At 47.3% G+C, this 20,378-nt stretch overlaps 1 protein-coding gene and 1 long non-coding RNA gene across 17 annotated transcripts in view; one reads left to right on the forward strand and one right to left on the reverse strand.

Moving 5' to 3' along the window:
• Zasp52 (Z band alternatively spliced PDZ-motif protein 52) overlaps positions 1-20,378 on the forward strand; it is a 56,465-nt gene that overhangs the window by 16,244 nt on the left and 19,843 nt on the right. For all 15 annotated transcript variants that reach the window (XM_001362043.4, XM_015185355.2, XM_015185359.2 and 12 more), the window contains exons 4-6: positions 18,507-18,658; positions 18,742-18,898; positions 19,973-20,109. In XM_001362043.4, the coding sequence (XP_001362080.3) occupies positions 18,507-18,658; positions 18,742-18,898; positions 19,973-20,109 (446 nt within the window). The remainder of the gene's footprint in view (positions 1-18,506; positions 18,659-18,741; positions 18,899-19,972; positions 20,110-20,378) is intronic.
• On the reverse strand, positions 155-8,121 carry LOC4805722 (uncharacterized). 2 transcript variants are annotated; one of them, XR_001452447.2, is made up of 6 exons: positions 7,397-8,121; positions 7,300-7,338; positions 6,388-7,213; positions 6,180-6,321; positions 5,408-6,098; positions 155-5,338 (listed from the first exon to the last, which is right to left on the reverse strand). It is a non-coding gene; the product is annotated as an uncharacterized lncRNA (long non-coding RNA). The 2 variants fall into 2 exon arrangements; XR_001452446.2 differs by having other exon boundaries at positions 5,408-6,321.

Consider the following 20,378-nt stretch of genomic DNA (forward strand, 5'->3'; position numbering starts at 1 on the left):
ACTGTAGGTTGGGTATGTACTTTGCTGTGTTCCAAATGTAACGTGAAACAGAAATAACACATAAAACACACAAATTTCTGTTTTGTGTTCTGTTTTATGTTCTATTTGCTGTTTACTTTGGCATTACAAATGGGTTCCACTGAGCGGCATTTAGGCTAGTAGGCGTGGCACGTGCTAGATGGGCAGTTTTCTATTTTAACAGCTGTTTTCGGTGTCAATGCCGCACTCTCACTCCCACTACCCGCACAAAGATCTGTAAGTACTTAAAAAACTAAATATGTATATGAGCACTAGTACTAAAATGGACTTGCATTTAAATTGGTTTGTTGCATGTCATCCATCAATAAAAATCAGACACTCCGCGACGCCTGACGCAACGTCCTGTCCTGTCCCAATTAGTGGCATCCACATCCACAGAATCGGCAGCCGTCCGTCCCTGTCAATTAGCCAACGAGAACGAAGGCCAGGCCGCGAACAATGTTGGCCAAAAAGTGCATCAGTCAAGAGAGAGATTTATGCGAAAATCACAAAGCATAAAAGCAATGCAATTTGAACAATTTGAAATGGAAATATTTATGGATTACACGGCTCCAAGTCGCCGTCCCATTCCCACCAATCGTTGGGGATTGTTTGGTTTGTCTGCTCATGAATCGCGCTGCGCCGGGACCCTCCCTGAACTATCCCCTATCCTGGTTGACCTGTCAGGGGCAGAATCCACCTCGACTCCTCGTGGCCTGCCATCGTTTTTGGAACACTTCAAGCTCAATTGAATTTAGAATGGCGCACTTAAGCCGCATCCTTCGGAAGGAAGGAAGGAATGCCGCTGCTCCTGCGTAAAAACTTTCCTCGTAATGAGCTCCTGCGTTGCCAGGACACCGAGTCCTATGCAGCGGAACTCCACTCTCGACTCAAGTCGATGCTCTAACTGCCATTCGGTGCGGGGCCGGGGGCTGAGGAGCGTGCACCTTGACAACAAATCATCAACTCAGTCATCATCAGTATCCAATCATGTCAACTTCTCTAGCTCTTCAGCAGAAGAAGTCCTTCATCGGGCTCCTCCTCCTCATCGACATCCCATCTGAGGAGCCAGCAAATTGGTGGCTTTAAACGCTGCCACTGCTCATCAAAGATGCGGTACACGATTCCCAGTCGCATCCCTCTTTCATTAAACAACAGAGAAGAGATAGTAGAAGCAGGAGCAGAGGTTCCCGGGTTTCCGTAGGGGGCACATAAAAATAAGCTACTGAGCTGCTTAAATCCGATTAATTTATGATTTCTCGCTGGGAGGAGTCGCTCCTGAGTCCACTTCCTATCGAGGACATGAGTGGATCTTCGAACAGCTCTCGAAATTAAGTCCTTTTCCTGTTGCTCTCCGCCTGTCTGTCAGTTCTGTCAGTCCTGTCGTCCTGTGTGTGTTATAATCTTTATGCTCACGGATTTCCAACCCACCCACACAAAGGGCACTCCACTCAGAGAGAAAGAGGCTAGAGGGGTGTGGCCAGAAGGCAGAAGCCACGTTTATTTTTCATTATCAAGAGCAGAGTTCGTTTTGGGCCAAAGAGAAAAAACAGCGTCACAAAAAAGGCCAAAGTCAAATAAAAGCGAAAGCCAAAGCTCCATTCTCGGACTCCGTGGATCCCGTGGAACCACATCCGTACAAATAATGGAACAAATAAGTAATACAAAAGCGTAAATTCGGTTTACTACTAATTCTCTGCTCCGTGGCCAAAGAGCACTCGGACGGATGTCCACAGTCCAATAAAAAAAGAGGAATATAGCAACCAGCAGCAGCTGAAGGAGGAGGAAAAGAACAGTCGGATAGCGACAGCGACGGCCGCATCAGTGTCGGCTATTAGCCAACTTAAAGTCTAGACGAGCCGAACGGGAACGGGCAGGTTGATCTCCCGGTGAGTAGGAGGGAGAGGGAGGACAGTGGATAACAAGCTACTGACGGCATCCAAGGCAACCGACGACGGCTATAGGATGGCAGATCCAGCCCACACATACCTACTCGTATGTGTTCCCCCCCAATGTCCTGCCTCTTAGTCTACGTTTTGTGTTCATGCAAATCTGTTTTTGGCTGATTTTTGTACCCTTCAACGAGAGGGTAATGAGGATTTATCCAAGATGTATGCACCCTGGGATCCTCTTAAAGAAACATTGAAACATAATGAAATGCCTCACGGCAGGAGGATCGAACCATAAACCATAAAAAGGATTAAAGCCTCGTAAAGGGTATCCAAAGTTCGCGCTTCCAAGGTGAACTTTCCTGAGATTTTTTTGGTTCAGTTCAGTTCAGTTTCGTTTCGGTTTTGTTTCTGCTCGTTTTTCGGGCTTGTTTGTTTGCCTTCTCTCCTTTGCTCCTGCACACCCCTCTGCTGGCCATTAATTATTTGACTCCTGTCTGGGGCTGCCTTTGTGTCTGATGTTTGTCTTTGGCTCCGAACTATGCAGAATTCATAATTCTGCTCGTTGCATACCCTTTTCGCGAATGGCCATATCACTGGTGCTCTGTTTTAGAGAATTCTCCTACCAGCGAGGGTGTTTAGGGTTCCTTTCCTGCCTGCACTGCCGAATTATGCTGGCTCTGAATGTCGCTCGCTTTGATTTGGAATCCTTTTGTAATTGAATACGAGCAGGTCTGACCCCAAAGACACCCTGTTGTTGCGGTTGCCGGGACAGCATTGAATGCCGTTTACCCAGTGCCAGTGCCAGTGGCTTTCAATTGTTGAATGTCGATTGCACTTGCACTTTTCTCCAGTCACAGTCGACCGCAGCAGGCGCCCACATGTCAACATAATGGCACACACGGGCGGCAGGGGACACCTGTGGCACGTGGCGAGGGCAGATGTCGGAAGACATCTCGGGCTGCGGTGGCTCACAATTTACTTGGACATTTTATTAATTGCAACACACGGCAGCAGCAGCAGCAACAGCAACAACACATAGATCCAGATACATGAAAATTGCATTTGTGCATTTGGTAGGAAAATGTACATTGTTGTTGAAATTTGTGTTGCGGTTTTTCCATCAAGACAGGAGTTTCCTTCGATCGAAGGAATGAAACCACAGAATTGCACTGCTTGTTGGATTGGGAGTACTTGGAGTGGGAGCCCCATTCAGTTTCCTTGTCTTTCGGTGGAGCACCAGAGCTCTGCCTCAGTAATTATCGTTCAAGCGTTAATTGATTTAATAAACGGGAATGGGTTGTGGCTATGGCTGTGGCTGGGGCTGTGGCTCTCTCGCTGCAGCTTCCTGTGATTCATCTCTGTCACTCCTCCAGTCGTCCACAAAAAGCGTAATTGATAAAAGCCGAGGCACAAACAAACAAACATATGTACATATGGGATACGATACGATATACAGGAAACAAGTGCAACAAAAAGGATAACCAGACAGTGATTAAGTGGTCGTCTCTGGCTCTTGGGCTTCATGGAGGATGCGTTGCGTTCCGTCATTCCGTCAGCGCCGTTGCCTTTCCGCATTTGATTGATTATCAATTTTCACCGGTCACATACGCTTTAAGGCTGTCCTGCCTTTGCCCCTGTCCCGGCCCCGTGGATCCAGGACAAACCAATCGAGAACTGGCGACTGGGTTGGGTCTCTTCCTCTCCAGTGACTGGCTGGATCGCATCGCATTGCATAGCATTGCCAATTTAAGAGTGTTGAAATTTATTGAACAATTTTCTGCAACTCCACATAAACGTTGTCTGTGCTTCCACATCCACATCCGCTGCCGCACCAGAGACTGCTGTTGGGTGGCGGCGCTTCCGTTTTGTTTCATGCCTCATGCCTTAGAGATGAGCAGAAAGCCTCGTGAGTAGCGGCGCCCCAAAGCTCTGCGGAACACACACCTCCATTGTGGTCATGGAGTCTGTCTCTCACGTTCGCATCGCTGCCCCCTCAAAAGGCAGGCACATTGCTGGCTCCTGCAAGTACGAGTACGAGTACGAGTATCTTCAGTCGCTTTAAGACTGAAGTTCACTTGCACTTCATTGCACAAATACTGCTGCTACTGCTGCTGCTGCTGGTACGAGTATCTCTGGTTCTAAAGCCACAAGCTGTAGCCTCGAGCACGTCTTATTTAGATTTATCCTGCCTGCTACGCTTCAGTTGAGTTGTCGAATTCGTGCCTCGTGCCTCATGCCTCTTCCTCTCTGTGTCTGTTGGATATCTCTTTCGGCCTGGCTGGATGGCTGGCTATATCTTTAATATATTATTGAATATTTTGTGGCCTGGACCGGAAATTGTACTAATGTCTAGCCAGTTTGCAGGCTTGCGGCCTCCTTCCAGCATCCTGCTGCAGCCGCATGCAAAAGTCACATAAATTTGTTCTGCTTTTCCTCTGCTTCTGCTGCTCCTAATCCTTGCGTTCAGCATATTTTTCCCAATTGTTGTTCCCAACTGCACTTACACACAAGAAAAGCATTCGCCTTCGCACTCGCATCCTTGTGCGGAGAGAAATGGCTCCTTCGCTGGCTCCTTAGCAGGATGTGGGATGTGTGTGTGTCTGTGGGTTTGTGTGTGCTATCTGCAGCCGTTTTGTTGTCCTTGCTTTTAAGTTGCATGTCAGCGAGCATAAATCCTTCAGTGGAAAATGCTCGCTCCGCTGCACCCAGAGCCAGAGCCAGAGCCGGAGCTGCATACACGCTCGAGTTACGAGTCCCTTGTCCCGATAGCAAGGAGTAAGCACCGCTCGACTCGACTCGAGTCCAAGCCAAGGAATTATTGGCCGTGCTCAACGCGCTGCATTATGTGCGCCATAAATATTTATAAGTTCTAAGGTTTCGTTCCACAAAAAAACAACGAAATCCGAAACGTAAACGTTTAAAGTGCTCAATGGTTCGGTGAGGGAATGGGGAAAGGGGGTTTGGAAACTCTTTCGGGCCGTGATAATAGTCAGCTAATGCATGATACCTGCCTCTGCCTCTTCCTTCCTGCTCCACGGACATGATTCATTTGAATTTGGCTACCTGGAAGGCCTTCGACTTTTGTCTCTGTTCTGTCTATGTTTTCCCAATCCTCGAACTGATATCTCTTGCTGGTCCGCCTCTCTGTCTGAGTCACTGCTCGGGTATGTGGCCTTATCTCCTCTCTGTGGCTGTGGCTCTGGCTCTGAGCTGCTTTCCACGCTCGCTGGAGTCTCTGATTTAATTGTTGCTTAGTGGATTTTCGCAGCATCAAAGCTGGATAACGGCAAGCCAAGCGGAAACGGAAATTGCGCGCACACTTATCTGGCATCCTCCTCGGACTCCTTGCTCCCCTACTTCCCTACTCCCCGGCTTTGGCTCCTGTTGGCTGGTTCTCTGGCTATCGCCACTTCCTGTGCGTGCGTGTGCTAAAAGGATATGACCAGAGCAAATTGCGTGCAGCGGCGTAATCGAAATAAATTATGAGCCAAACTTACATTGTGGCTAGTAGCTTGGAGCCCTGGTTGGAGCCCTCGCTCCAGGCTATATCCGGCGAGGGTTTTTAGTGTCTTACTCGGCAGTAGAGCAACTCTTCCCCTTCCCATTTGGCGAGGGCTTAGACTAGAGAGCGAGAGTGAGAGAAGTTTGTCTGGCAATTAGCTCCAGGTAATCGGATCAGATTTATAGCCTCCTCTCGCTGGCGGGATTTGTCGCTAATGGCTGCATCATTGACATGACATATGCTTGGTGTATTATCCTGGCTATTATTTTATTCCTCGGTTTTTATGGCTCAATGTCCCTCACCGTCCCCCGAGGGCATGCGTATTTGCCATGACGATATGTCATTGATTCTCAGTTAACGCAGACGAGGCAGAGATAGGGCCAGGGCCAGAAGCCGAACGGGAGCCATCCCCATGACAGCCATTACGGGCGACGGCGCTCGATGTCCTGCCACAGACTACAGCCGCTGCTTCTGCTTGATCTGCTCCAGTTTGGTCCTTCTTCTGCTATGTGTGCCTGTGTGTGTGTGTATCGTCGAGCGCCTTTGGGCCATGATATATTATGGCCTGTCGACTTGTCTTGTTTATTTTCGTTATTTAGCCGCACAGCGGGGAAATGGGAAATGCCAGAATTTTTATTGTTATGACGCATATCTCGTCTCCATGTCCGACTCCACAAAACACAGCCCTGAAATGGAGACCTTCTTGATTTTGCTTGTGATTTATTATATCGACTGGGGCCGTCAATCTAAATTGATTGAATATTTACTAAACGTCTCCGGCATGGTCTTCTAAATGGTCCGCAGCTGCGGCCTGTCGCCATCGATCCAGGGACTCCCAGTGCTCTCTCGAAACTGTTCTCAAATGGGTTCCGGTGGCGACTCGAATGCCGCCTCGAAAGTCTGGCAAGTCTGGGGAAAAAAGTCAATTTTGTTAATCAAAACGAACGACTTAATCCAAATTGAATGAACTCGAACCTTGGTGCGCTGCCAAAGCGGATCAGCGACCTACACATCATCACGGGGCGAAAATGCGAGAAATAAAAGCAAGCCGAAATTTACACATTTTTCGCATTTCCGCTCCAGCTCCTGCACGGGCTGCTCCTGGTCCTCCACCTACTCCTCCATCGCCACGTGGTCCTTCCTTCTTTTTGGCTGCGAAACATTTGCCAATAAGTGACTACGGCTGCCAGCAGCTATCCGAGCCCAAACCCAAACTCAAAACCAAACTCACTCTCAAACCGAACCAAATCGGCTCAAGGCTCAGAGCTCTCAGGTGAGAGGCCCAGAGGCCGAAAAAAAGCGAAAATTGAAAAACGCAGCTGCCAGAGCCATAATAAAGCCAAAACCCCAACAAAAATCAGTACCAGAGAGCAAGTGAATCGGTTTTTGTGAGGAAAGGAAAGGGCGGACAAGTCAATGTCTGTTTGTGTGCTGTGCTGGTCCGGGAGTGGGTGTGGGTGGGGCAGAGCACATAGCCGGCTCAGCCACGCTTGAGGTGATAATGTAATAAGCACTTTTTATGACCCAACAGGATTTAGACCTAAAATTCCAGCCAACACTCGTCGACGGGGGCATGGTATTGTTCTGTCTGGAAAGTTCGCTAGTTTCGACGACCAACAGGCACATCCGGAATGCCATGGCCATTGCCTACCCCTGTGCCTGCTCCTGCTACTGTCCTGACCGGGATTTAGATTTCTGCCTGCAGTTGTTTCAGCTCAGCCGAACATATTGTTTCCTTTTTTTGTTAGGGCCAGAGCCAGGGCCAGGACTGGGTACTACGTCTGCTAATTGGTAGCATTCCCTATCGTGCGGGACCGCGTGCGATGCATGTAAAAGGGATCAGTTTCTTGTGTGTGCAGGGAAAAACAAAGAAAATGCCACACTCACCGCCTCTGAGTTAATGGGAAGTTTCAGCGTCTCTCCTACCTGAATGGGGAATCAGAAATGCTGTTAAAGTTTCACAAGTTTTAGGTGTAAACCTTACCTTTCAGGAGTAGTCCTCAACAGAGCACATGCATCTATGAATCTGCGTCGCTATATACAGGTTTTTCTTGGATTTGCACAAAACAAAAAACACTCACTGCTTGACAAAGACTTGCAATTCATATTAAACTCATTAAACTTAGCTTTCACACCAATTAAACTTAAAATTCTCCAATAATTAGTAAAAAACCGCGGGAACACAACTTTTTAGCGGCAGCTGATCAACACATATCGACACGGTATCGATACTGGGTATGCGATTGGAGGTGCATTCACAATTTGGGCGGGAATATCAAATCATTCAAATCAATCAAATCAAATATAAAACACCAGCGCATGGGTCCACTTACAGCCTAAACAAAAATAAAAGTATAGATTTCAAATGCTCAGCTGGCACCTGCACTTGTTGTAAGATTAATTGCACAGCACTTTTTTAATAAAACATTCAAAAATCTAACATAACAAAAAGGGCACTAAGCAAAACCACCTTTCGATCGATAGGCTATCGATACATGGACAGGTTAATTCCATTCACAATAAGCAATGGGGCCCATTCACAATTGGCTGTTTTTGTGTAATCAAATCGGTCGTCGTGAATATAGTTTAGCTAGGTTTAGCTAGTTGGCGAAAATGCCCCTCAAATTTAATCAGCTAATACAGCCATTTCCACCAGCAAACAACAAGTTAGCTCTTGGCTAACCATCGATTGACATGTCACGCGAATTATCGATGATTTACCTAATTACTTTTTTTCGTTGAATTTTATTTATTTTCGCGAATATTTTCTGCAGCTGCCAGCTGCATGTCTCCATTAAGTGGGCCCCATATGGCCGAGTGTTTTCCTCCATTTAAGACTCTTAAATGATTAACGTCGCGACGCAGTCGCATCAAACGTAAAAAATGCCCAGCGCTGTCATTAATATAAAAATGAAATTACCTGCATCCCTGCCAGTCGACATTAAAAGTGGGACAAAAAAAGGGAAAAGGGCGCCCACAATGTTGTTGCCTTGAGTGCGCGCATCATCAAATTGAAAAATGTCGACGATAGAGGAAAATGGGAAATCAGAGAGCAGTCGGCAGCAGGGAGGCGGAGAACAATGTGAAAGACAGGCGATTGAAATGGAAGGAAAACAGGTAAAAGGTAAGCTGCCACGCCCTGGAGCGTGCTCTCCTTGTTGTTGCCGTTGTGCTACGGTTCTCTCCGATTCTCCAACTATACAGCTCTGCTGTGGACGCGGCCCAGTTGCATTGACAATCGACAAATGAGGAAAGATAATGCACAGCATTAATCTTGCTACCAGCAATTTGTCAGTGTTCCTCCAGGTCTCTGTGCCTGTCTGCCCCATCTTACTCTCTGTCTCCCTGTTCCTCTCATTGCGTTTTCCAGTTCCACATGCCAAATGCAGCTCAAATATTGTGTGGCCCTGGACCGGGTTGGACTGGGTTTCGGTTCGGTTCCGGGTCCGGGCTCACTTGAGTTTGCCCGAGTTTGTCCCTGTTCTGTCCGCTTCTAAACGATGCTTTCATCAATTAATTTACAATTTGCCAGACATCCGTATCCGCATACGGAGTGGAGTCGGAGTAGCAATCGCATTGCAGTGCAGTGCAGTCTCCAGCTACCATCAATGTGCCGTGCCGGACTGTTGCGGTCAGCGTGGGGGCTTGGCATACTTTTTTCTATTCCCCTGTTGGCCCAGTAATGGCCATGTCCTTGTTCTGCAGCTCTCCGCCCCGTCTGATGAAGAGCAGCCGTAAATTGCATTGGTTTCCAACTTGTTGAAAGGCACAGAGCACAGGGAAAATGCAAAAAGGGAGAAAGGAAGAGAGAGAGAGAGAGAGAGAGAGAGGTCAAGCGAGGGGCGACTTAAATGCTTTTCAATGTTTTTCCATGTGCTGGCTGTCCCGTTAGGGACTCACTTAAATTTGCTGTGAGTTAGAGCGAGAGGACCGAGTCGGAGAGCGAGACCCAGTGGAGTGCCGTACCCCGTTTAATGCTCACAATTTAGCTTTTAATTAGATCGGCAAATTTGTTTTCAAACCATTTTGTTCGCTCGTGCGGCCAGAGAATACAAATTTCCAACAGGGGACATGCTTGCTCTCCTGTGACTCCTCTCCCTCGCCCCCTATCGCGGTGCTTCTTTTACTGTTCCTGCACGTTTGGCCATGGAATTAGAGTGCTTACGGTTTTTCATTTTAATTGTTTTTGTGCGGCGAAGGCGAAGTGTTTGTCCGTCTCTCTGTCTCTCTCACTCTGCTCAAAGAGTATTCAACGGATGGTAAGGCTTTGCGAAAGAGAGTCCTAAGGCAGGGTGTCTGTAGAGTAGGACTGCCTTACCTTCTACCTAATTTACCTTGTGCCTCTTGGTCTGTCCTTTTTCCACACCCCGCACTCTTTCCTATTGCTTCTTCGCCGTGTCACTGATTTATTTATTTCTATTTGCCGTTTTTTTTTCGCTCTTCTTTTTTTGCTTTTATTTTCACGAGCGCGCAATTGCGGTCGTTCTGCTGCCGTCCCTCCCCCCCCCCCCCCCCCTCTGCAGCTGCCGCAGAATCTCCTGCTCTGCTCCCCCTCTCATCTGATGCATTGCTGTCTGCGTGCCATGCTCTAGTTTTCTATTTTTGCCTTCCCCCCAGACGTAACGGCAACCTTAATCACGTAATGATTTTGAGCGAGTGAGTGAGTGAGAGGCGCGGGTGTCCGAATTGTGTGCTTTTCTACTTCCCCAACCTCTTCTGGCATTCATCCTCTCCCGCCACACCGCTTCAGCTGTTTGTTCATTCATTTCAGATTTGTTTTTGCTGCTCTCTCTGGCATTCGCCATGCCATTCTGTGTTTCCCAATTGGCACAAATCCCGGCATTCTCTCAACGGCACAGCTAATGGCTGAAAGCTGAATGCTCTGTGGCGCTAATTGAAATTACATTTCTTAAAGTTAAATATTTAATTGAGAGCTGCCAAGACGAGCGAGCAGCGAAAGTAGAGACAGAGGCGCAGAGTGCTTGGAGAGTAGAAAGCGCCGAGTGGGAGAGAGAGGAACTGATGTCTTAAAGCAGTTTTATGAAAGCATTTAATATGAGCGCGAGCTTTAATTAGAAGCTCCTTCTCTCCACTCGAGAGTCATCCATAGATTGTTTGAGTGATTTCCTTTTGCATACAAGATCAATCGTCATTTCGGTGATTATTTGACTCTGTTTTCTACTCGTTTAAGGTCTCCCCTCTCCCGTGTCGCCAATCGCTGGTCGAAGCAGGTCCTTGTGGATCATTCGTCATTTCGGTGTCTCTCATGTCCGAGTCCCTGGTGGCGCTCCTCGCTGCTGCTTGTTGCATCCCCATGGTTGTGGCTGCCACAGAAGAAAATCAAAGGCAGCCGCTGCTGATGTTGCTGATGCGGCATGCTTAGAATTTTCAACACGAGCGACAGCGAAAGCGTCGCCAAATCCTAATTGCATTTGTCTGATTGGAGTACAGGCAGTGGCCGTGTGGCACTCTGGCAGAGTTGCAGCTGCAGCGGCTTCTCTGGTATCTGCAGTCATTGGAGGCCTATCCACACAGGAGGCTGACTGTGGATGGAGCGTGGATATGGTGCTGATGTGGAATCTGAATCTGTTGCTGATGATGATGCTGATTCATTAAATTGGTTCCACTCTGCCGCTCTGCCACCCTGCCCCTTCTTGGAGTCTTATGACAGGGAACATGTAAATGCCATTTACTGTTTCCATTTCGATTTCTGTGTCGTGTCTGTTCTGTTCTGTTTTTGCCTCTGCCTCTGCCTCGCCATTGTCTTGTCATCCCCATTGTTAGTGGCTGAAGCGAGGGGCCGGGCCAGGCAGGGCAGTCTTTTGGCTCAATTGAAATTCCATTTAATGTAATTTGAGTGCCATCATTCATGCCTCAGATAACAGTGGCAGACACATCAGAAGGAGACCAGAGACAAGAGACAAGGATATGGAAGAGTGATTTTTGGTTAGTCCGAGATTACGCTTTACACGATTTCAGGGCTGTCAGAATTACGTTTGGCCTCTGATTGATAGATGGATCGTCTTCCACGAACATCTTTCTCTGTTTATCTCCCCGCCCTCTCTTTCTCTCTCACTTTCAATAAAGCCATGAGGCACATGTGCAACAAAGTGAAACATCAAACAAAAGCGTTGCACAATCGGAGCCTCAGACACATAGAGTTTATTTAAAGGTTTGACCCAAAAGAAGACGTAGGCCAGCACGAGACTGGACCCCGATGCTACAGCAGCATTTTGACACGTTTGTAAACAATGCCCCGAAACGGACAGTGGGAATGGGAAAACGTCGGGGAAAACATAAAAAACACGCACAGTACTCCTACTCGTACTCGTATGTTTCAATATACAGCAGTGCACAGCAGGCGGTAGTTGGGAAAGTTTCACAATTTCGCTTGCCACACACAGCACACAGATCTTGGGGATTCCCCTGCAACCGATTTTTGGCTTCATTAGAAATTTCCTTGTGGCGTGGAAATATAATTTATGCATGTGCCTGTGGCAGTGGAAGTGGCACTGCCACAATACACAAAGGGTTCCTGGATTCTGGGTTCAAGGCAACCGCAGGAACAAGGACAACATTGACGCTGACGACACTAATTAAAAATGTTGGCCAACCCTTCGAATGCCTCATGCGGCGACTGACAACAGCAGAAGCAGAAGAGGAGCCGGCACTGCCAGAACCAGAACCAGAGTCCGTGTGGAGGCTGAAATTGAATGCCGGCTAAGCTCCCAGCTCCACAAAATCCGCTAAACTCCACCAACAACTCGTCACAAAAACAAATACGGTCGGACGCAAGGTATATGCAGTGGAAGGTGTGCCCAAAGCCAGAGAGATATAGAGAGAGAAGCAAACCTCCATTACCCTCTCTTTCATGGAGCCTGCAGCGATCCAAGGCAGGGACACCTTTCGACCTTGCGACCCGCGACCTGTCTGCCACCCATTGATGATGTTGTTAATGGAAAAAATCTCAACACCCTTTTCGCACACACACACACACTACCAAGAGGGAGAGAAAGAGAGAGGGTGGCAGAGAGAGAGAGAGAGAGAGAGAGATAGAGTCAAACAATGGCGCGTAATTTTACAAAATTTACATTCCTTAATTAATCTTGTTTGCGCTGCGGCAGTTGCTGCCAGTTGTCCGCACGCTCCCCTGTGGCATCACCCCCGCAACCCCTTTACCCTTAAGTGTGTGTGTGTTTTTGGGGGTTTTTGGATTCGGATTCAGGTTTAGCTTTCTGGAGCCGGATGGCAGTTGGAGTGGCTGTGGAAGTCTCGCTTTAATCAACAATTTGCGCGTGCACGGAGGAACAGGGACATGCTCTCCAGACCCGGGACATGTGACATTTATTGAAATTCTAGTTTTAGGAGAACAAGGAGCCGAAGGAGATGGTCCTTGCGATGCGTGAAGTGGAGAGGAGCAGCTGAGAGCAACCTGAGAGCAATTTAAACTCAATTTCGAGTCTGAGACTGAGTCTGAGACAGCCGTAAATTGCTCCGGCAAGATGAGCCGAAGAATGAGCTTTACTCCTCGTGTGTGTGCGTGTGTGTGGTGATACTTTGTGTATGAATAAATTGGATTCAAGTCTTTCAAAAATTGAATTGGAATTACGCTAAACGTATCCACCATATGCTATGGTTTCCTATGCTGCCATATGCAGCAGCTATAGCCGCTCACATCATAAATAGTTCCCATGGAAAATCCGTCAGATACTTTCACTTGCACCCTAGTCCACGCCACTGCGCTGGCAATTGGCAAATCTGTGACGACTGGCCAACCCCAAGCGCCTCGAGGCGAACGAGACTTGGGATGGGGGCGGAGAGGTTGCTGCTGCTGTCCAGGAAGTGCGCGCAATCGAAAGATACAAAGATACTTGAGGTACCCACCTGAGAAAAATGATCAGCAGCCCACGCAGTGGATTAGACAGAAGCCTACTCTAGGCGATGTGGATGCGCCTCCTGGTCCGATGATGCTCCAAATATGGATCCGCCTCTCTCTATCCCTCTGTCTTTCTCTCTGTTTTTCTCTTTGAAAGGCTTTGTGGCCTGGTTATAAATATGCAACATTTATATAAATTGTCACGTTTATTGCCGACTCTCTCTCTCTCTCTCTGTCTGTCTGTCTGTCTGTCTGCATCAGTCATTCCAGCAATTCAAAAAAGAGAAATGGATTTACAGAACACCGAAGAATGTGTACACTTATCAGCAGAGCTGACTAAAAAGTTTCATTCCATTCTGTTTTTGCTTTTTGTTTGTTTTGGTTTTGTCTCCTCTTTGAGTCTCTTTTTCGCGGAGTGTCGTGAGCTTCATTCGTGTGCTTATGGTCGTGTAAAAAGCTCTCCAAAGAGATCGACTCCGTTTGTCTTTCTGTCTCACACACAACATCGCACAACAACAAAAAAAAAGCAGATCTGCCTTGAAACGGATAGGGAATCTTCCTTTCGGGAAATTCCTTCATTTCCCCAAAAACACTGCTACCCTCTGACAGGAGAGGGTATCTGCACAGCAGCTATCAACTTGGTGGGGTCCTGTTCCTGCTGTTGGTACGCTCTTTTGTTGCACGTTGATTGCAATCATAATTTATAAATGTTGCCGACAGTTTGGCGGGTGCCTCGATGTTGCAGTTGCAATTGGCTGCTGCTGTTGCTGGCTCCCATATTTCTCCATCAATAAATAAATATCATTTGTCTGTCTCCCCGACTCTGGACTCTATTTTGGTCATCTCTGGACCTGAAAACGATTCTGTTGTCGCGGTTGGATCGTCATGGACGATAATGATGGTTTTTTTGTTTGGGGAGGAGCAACCATAGCCGCAGCAGCAGCCGCAGTCAAAGCCAAAGCCAAATCCGAAGCCATTAGCAAGTGATTTGGTGACTTTTCCAATCCAATTGAATGTTGCACAAGCGAAAGAGAGAGAGAGAGAGAGAGCGAGAGAGAGAGAGCGAGAGATTCAAGAGCTTTAATGTGTTTGAAGTTGCTGCCCCCGTAAAACGACAAACCAAACGGATAAAAAAGCACTTTAAAACAAAAGTGCGAGAAGCAGGATGGAATGGTTTCTGTGGGGTCCGCAGAGTTTTTTTCATTCATTCATTCATTCTCTGGGGAAAGCGCCACTATGCTGTTCTAGCTGTTGGAAAACTCCTCTAGATCCCTGTCCTCCTCCTCCTCCCTGTCATCCTCCTCCTCCTTCTCCTCCTCCCTGTTCCTGTTTATGTTCCCGTTTCGCGCTGGTCAAGTGTTGTTGTAGGGGGGTGGGACCTGCGCAATTTGTTTGTGTGCCAGAAAGCCTCATCAGCAGCAGCAACAACGGCCTGTGCTGTAGGTTGGAGTCGGGTTTTCTAGTGATTTACGGCGGGGCTTCTAGGTTCCAGACGTATGAGTGATGCTCTGTCCATGCATATTCATACACATTGAGATTCATTGTATCTGCGCTGCACTTCCGCAGTATTTTGTATTTTATCTGACTTTCTGCTTGTTTCGTTCTACTTACGACACTTTTTCGACTTTTCCCGCAGTTTCTGTTTTCTCTTTTTTATGGCACTCTACACTCTCCTCTCCATCGTCTACACTTCACACTGAGGCGGCACTGAGGCTTTAGGCAGATTTATTTTCAATTAAACAAGCTCATAACTTGGCCAGCAACTTGGCCAGAGCAGAACGAACTCCTTGTGGCTGTCTGTCTTACTGTCGCCCTCCGTCGAGTGTCCTGTGTCCTTTATCCTCTGCCTTCTTGTTTGGGTTTAATTTACGCCACAAATTCAATTTATTTGCGATACACCTAATCCACAAAAGCAAACTTGATTTATCAACATAAATATTTTGCATACAGTTGGGAGATGTGTGGCAGGATGCAGCATGCAGTAGAGAATGCATTTCCTTGATTTTCTGCGTCCCATTGTTGTGTGTGTATTTTCTTCGTCTCTCCCTTTTTCGAATGAAACTCAATTTTAATGCACTTGAATGGATTTGAGCAGAGCTTAGTTGACTTGATTATGAGTCTTTGGCTCTGGCCCTCAGACTGTCAAACTCTAGTTTTGGCTCCGGTTTCGGGTTTCGGTTTTTGGGTTGATGGTCGAAAATTTAATTTACTTTATGGATTTCGAAACCATTTTTCCTTTCCCATTTCAAGCTTCTCCAACTTTTGCCTGGCAAATCAAACACTTCAGAGAGAACGAGCGATTCTTCAGAGTTTTGTCAAGCTGCCAGCAGCACCACGAAAGCCACTTGGCCACTAGCACACAACCAGACAGACAGATACAGATACCACATCCAAATATCTGACATACATACATACATTCGTACATACATATATACATGGAAGCAGTATTTGTCATAACGCATATAATTTCAACAGTTTTCCTTCCTCTTTGAGGCAGGGCAAAATGCTAAAAACATGCTACTGATGATGATAATGCAAATGAAATTATTTTTACAACATTTACTCCTTCAACATGGCATCCTCTGACTCTGCCAGACTGCCACACACGCACTCACTGGAGGAAATAGCTTTGCTCCGGCCAGTTGCCATATAAATCATAATTTGCCTGATGCTTCTACGCCTCATAGTCTCTCGTTCTGGTTGCTGGCTCACACATGTAATGTTCTCGGACGCCGCATTAATGTCCTTTTTTGTATAGTGGGATCCCAAAAGGTGACGAGCAGCGATAGAGGATAGACCTTAGATGTACCCTAATGCAGGCTTTTGTGAGAAGCGCATAGAAAGGCCTCTAAAAGCTCTATACCATTAAAAGCTTCCTTGAGAGAGAGAGAGAGAGATATAGAGAGAGGCTCTGCAAAGAAATGAACAAAGAGGAGCATTCAAGTGTTGTAAAACGCAGATTGTTATAATCTCCCAAGTTGCCTCATAGCTGATGTACCCCACTCAGGGTTAGGAGGCGACCGCAAGTCATAGAAAACAACGTTCGGAACGCCCGCAGTGGGACGCAGTGGGACGCAGTGGAACTGCTGGCAAAACTAATAATGCGGCCGAGGTGGGGCCAGAGCTTTATGGTAATACCATTCCAACTACCCCTCATATCCTCCTTCCCTCTTCCCGCATACGAGTCATTCGTGAAAGCAAAAACAAATGCTCTGTCAATTGTCGGCCAGCCGCAAATGCTATAAAGCTGACAAATGTCGAGCAACCTACCAGATACGTTGTACGACAGATACGAGCTCGTGAGGGGTGAGCAGGGGGAAACAAACATGGATCACAGGTCCTCATAAAACTGTCCAAATGTCAATATTCCAGTGACAATCCCCCCAACCGATGCCCCCATCAACACCTTCGATACAAAACGAAAAAGTATTTTGCAGGCCACGTTCGCTTTGCTTTTGATTTGGATTCTGATTTCGAGTGGAGGGGAAGGGAAGCGGGACAGTTGGTTGTCTGGGCAACACCTTGGCCAAGCAATTTCAATTTTCCCAACCGCCAACAGCCCATCCCCACTGCCCTCTGTCTCCCTCGCAGCCAGCAAGAAAATGAACATGTCAACAGCACACGTCGGATATGGACTTGGATTTGGCATTGGAGTGAGTCCGGGATTGGGTTTTGGGTTCGGGTTTGGCTTCTGCTTTTACTTTGCTTAACCTGTCGGCGGTTCTCATCGTGGATTCGGCTGTGGATTCGCCTTCGATGCGGTTCGAAAGTTCGTGGGTTTCGGGGGAATCGATATTTTTGGCAACTTTGTAAATATTACAAAATTTAGGTGTCTCTCGCTTTGGTGAGTGCGCCAATGAAATATTTATGCCCACACACACACGCATACACAACACTGCACATACATACATCTCTGCCAAGTGAGAGTGTGTGTGAGTTTGTATTTGTTTTTGCACGAACGTCGCCCCGTTTTGTGTAAATATAAACCGACCACAGAGAGATCCCAGAGAGAGGGGGAGGAAGAGAGAGAGAGAGAGCGGGAGAGCGATCCAATGAGTCCCAAGGTACATTCAATAGGGTAAGGCAGGGCCCCTGGAACGGGAAAAATAGGTCGCTCTGCCCTGTGCTTTGTGGAATGTACCCTGGACTGGAGTCGAGTCGAGATGGGACCTGGACCTGCACCGACAGGCAGACGGTCTGACTGACTGGGCCTGCCAGTTGTCTGATAAACAGACAATTTGCCAAAGTGGATACGTGCATGGCGCGTATAATTTTGGGCACACCTGAGCCCCCTCTGACCGAGGAGTCGAGGAGCAACAGGAGGAGCCGCAGCAGCAGCAGCAGCAACAGCGTTCTGTCGGTGTGTGTCTGTCCCTGCAGCTCCTCTGTGGCTGTATTTTGTGGTTGTAGACTTTAGCTTGATGAGTGTATCTATGTGTGGAGTCCACACAAACACACACACACATACACGTCTGTGTATCTATGTGCTTAGTTGGTTAGTTGGGCTGATGAAGCGACATTGACAGGCGCCTGACAGAGGGGCCCAGACTGGAAGTTTAAGCCGCTTTAAAGGCGCCGGGGAAAGGGAAGAATAATATGGTATTTTCCAACAAAGTTTTCCTTCACTAAATGGAGCTACCTTTTGGGTTTAGTCTTTGTCTAAGTGTTAAGAAATTCAATTAGCCTTCATTCCAAGAGATTTTTGTATGCGTCAGTGCCGCCCACACGGCGGCCCCACGCAGGAGAATCGCGCAACGTAACTTTTACGATTTTAATCGTGTGAAATTTATGGCATTTTTCCCGCACAATTTCCCCACAGACCTACACAGTATATATAGAAATAAATAAATGATGAAAACAAACCCCTGGAAAAAAGAATCCCAAACGCACACAAAAGCATCGCCTATAAACTAAAATTTTGCCGCACTAGTTGCCATAGAGATACACGGCTATAGCTGGCAGATACAGATACAGATATTTCCACGGGAAAGCGAGAGAGTAAACATCCGCCAAAAGCCTGAGCCACCGCATCCGCATCTGAGCGGATTCGGATCGCTGCCTCATAATTTTTGCAGTTGCAGCATAATAAATTCATTCTGGCAGGCCCCTGGCTATGAGTTATGGCTCAAATTGAAGCTGAAACTAACGGGAGTGGAGAACTAATCGCAGGAGAGAGAAACTGGGCCCGATTTCTGAATTGTGTTTTGCTTTGTTGCAGGTTAACGCTGGCAGCTTGTCCGAACAGGCTGGCCTTCAGCCCGGCGATGCGGTCATCAAGATCAACGACGTTGATGTCTTCAATTTCCGGCACAAGGATGCCCAGGATACGGTGGTGCGCTCCGGCAATAACTTTGTCATCACAGTGCAGCGGTAAGTGGCAGTCTTTAGCATATATATACATATACATATTTGTAGATTCCCCTAATCGAACGGCTCTCTTGCATACCCTTTAGCGGTGGCTCCACTTGGCGGCCACAGGTGACGCCCACCGGTAACGTGCCGCAGGCAAACTCCCCCTATCTGCAGACGGTGACGAAGACCTCTCTGGCTCACAAACAACAGGACAGCCAGCACATTGGCTGCGGCTACAACAACTCGGCCCGTCCATTTGTAAGTTTACTAATTTGCAATCATACAAAGTGTAGCACACATTTGCGGGCAGCCCATCCCACATCCCCCTTCCACAGCAAACATCCCACATCCTAGGAGTCCCTCCTGGGAGCAGGAGTGTTGGCCGAGGTGGTGGAACATCATTTATAAAATTCATAAACTGCAGGGAGCCCAAAACTTGGGAGTGCTGAAACTTTTAGGTGGAACAACCACTGCCGTCAGGCTACCACACAGCTGATGCTGATGCTGGTGATGTGTCCTGATGATGACCAATGATGTTGATAGTTGGAATCCTTCCAAGCACGGTTCCCCCTCCCGCTCCGAGGACCGAACTTCCTGACACATTTTCCGTTTATTTTGTTGTCTGTCTGTGGGTTTGGTTTTCCCTATTCATTCGACTAGGGTTCGGTGCCCCTGCTTTTGTATGGAGTTGACAACATTTGCATTTATACGATGACTGTCTCTCTGTTTGTGCGTAGTTTTGAAAAGTGTCAGAATGAGTAATGAATATGAGTGCCAGGATTATTTGCCTGGCAAGAATTAATGTGCAAAAGGTCTCACCACACACACAACAACAGATACCCACCTTCCATCCCCATTCGGACTGTTTGGGGGCATGCCATGCATAGTAATACCAATGCCTATCTCTTACTCTCTTGTGTGTGTGATATGCATACATTTACGTATATTTTATTGTTATGAATAATAATAGCCAGCCCTCTCTGAGCCCCATACCTCAAATGACAACAGCAAGAGACATGAAATTGATTTGGGATCATTTTAGGCGGAATCATTTTAGGGAAAAACAATTTGAGAAGCGCAAGGGAAAAGGCTGAAGGGGTGGGGCTGGTTTTTGCCTCTCTTATAATTACGAGAATAACAAAGAAGAGAACCTCCCGACTCCTGTAGAGTCCTGGAAAAAAGCACAGCTAGAAGAGCAATCAAAGATTATCTGAGACTCTTGCCATTCTCAATCATTTTGCTCCTTTCACACATTACAGACTTTGAAAAATACCCCCAAATATACGATATGTCCCCGTTCGTTATCCTTCTTTCCCCTATCTATGATTTCAGGCCAATGGTGGCGGCGATGGCGGCGTGAAGAGCATTGTCAATAAACAATACAACACCCCGGTTGGCATTTACAGCGATGAATCTATTGCGGAAACACTTTCGGCCCAGGCGGAGGTATTGGCTGGCGGTGTGCTCGGGTAAGTTTTCCCCTACTTTTCGTTCCGTTCCGTTCTGTTTCGTACCGACAAGGGTTAATGGCGGGAAAAGGCAACAAACAACTGTCTGGGCCACAGCCGTGACAGTGCAAAATATCAGGAAGTTTTACTTAAAATTTTCTTGTTTTTCTGTGCTTTGGTTTGCTTTTCCCCTCCGTCTTCCTATTTCTTTCTCGCTGTCTCGCTCTCTGCTCGCGAGTTTCTTTTGTGGCGCCAAGAAACAAAAAGAGAGGGGAGAGCAGAAAAAGTAG

This window comes from Drosophila pseudoobscura, chromosome 3, assembly GCF_009870125.1.
Source record: "Drosophila pseudoobscura strain MV-25-SWS-2005 chromosome 3, UCI_Dpse_MV25, whole genome shotgun sequence".
Lineage (NCBI taxonomy): Eukaryota > Metazoa > Arthropoda > Insecta > Diptera > Drosophilidae > Drosophila > Drosophila pseudoobscura.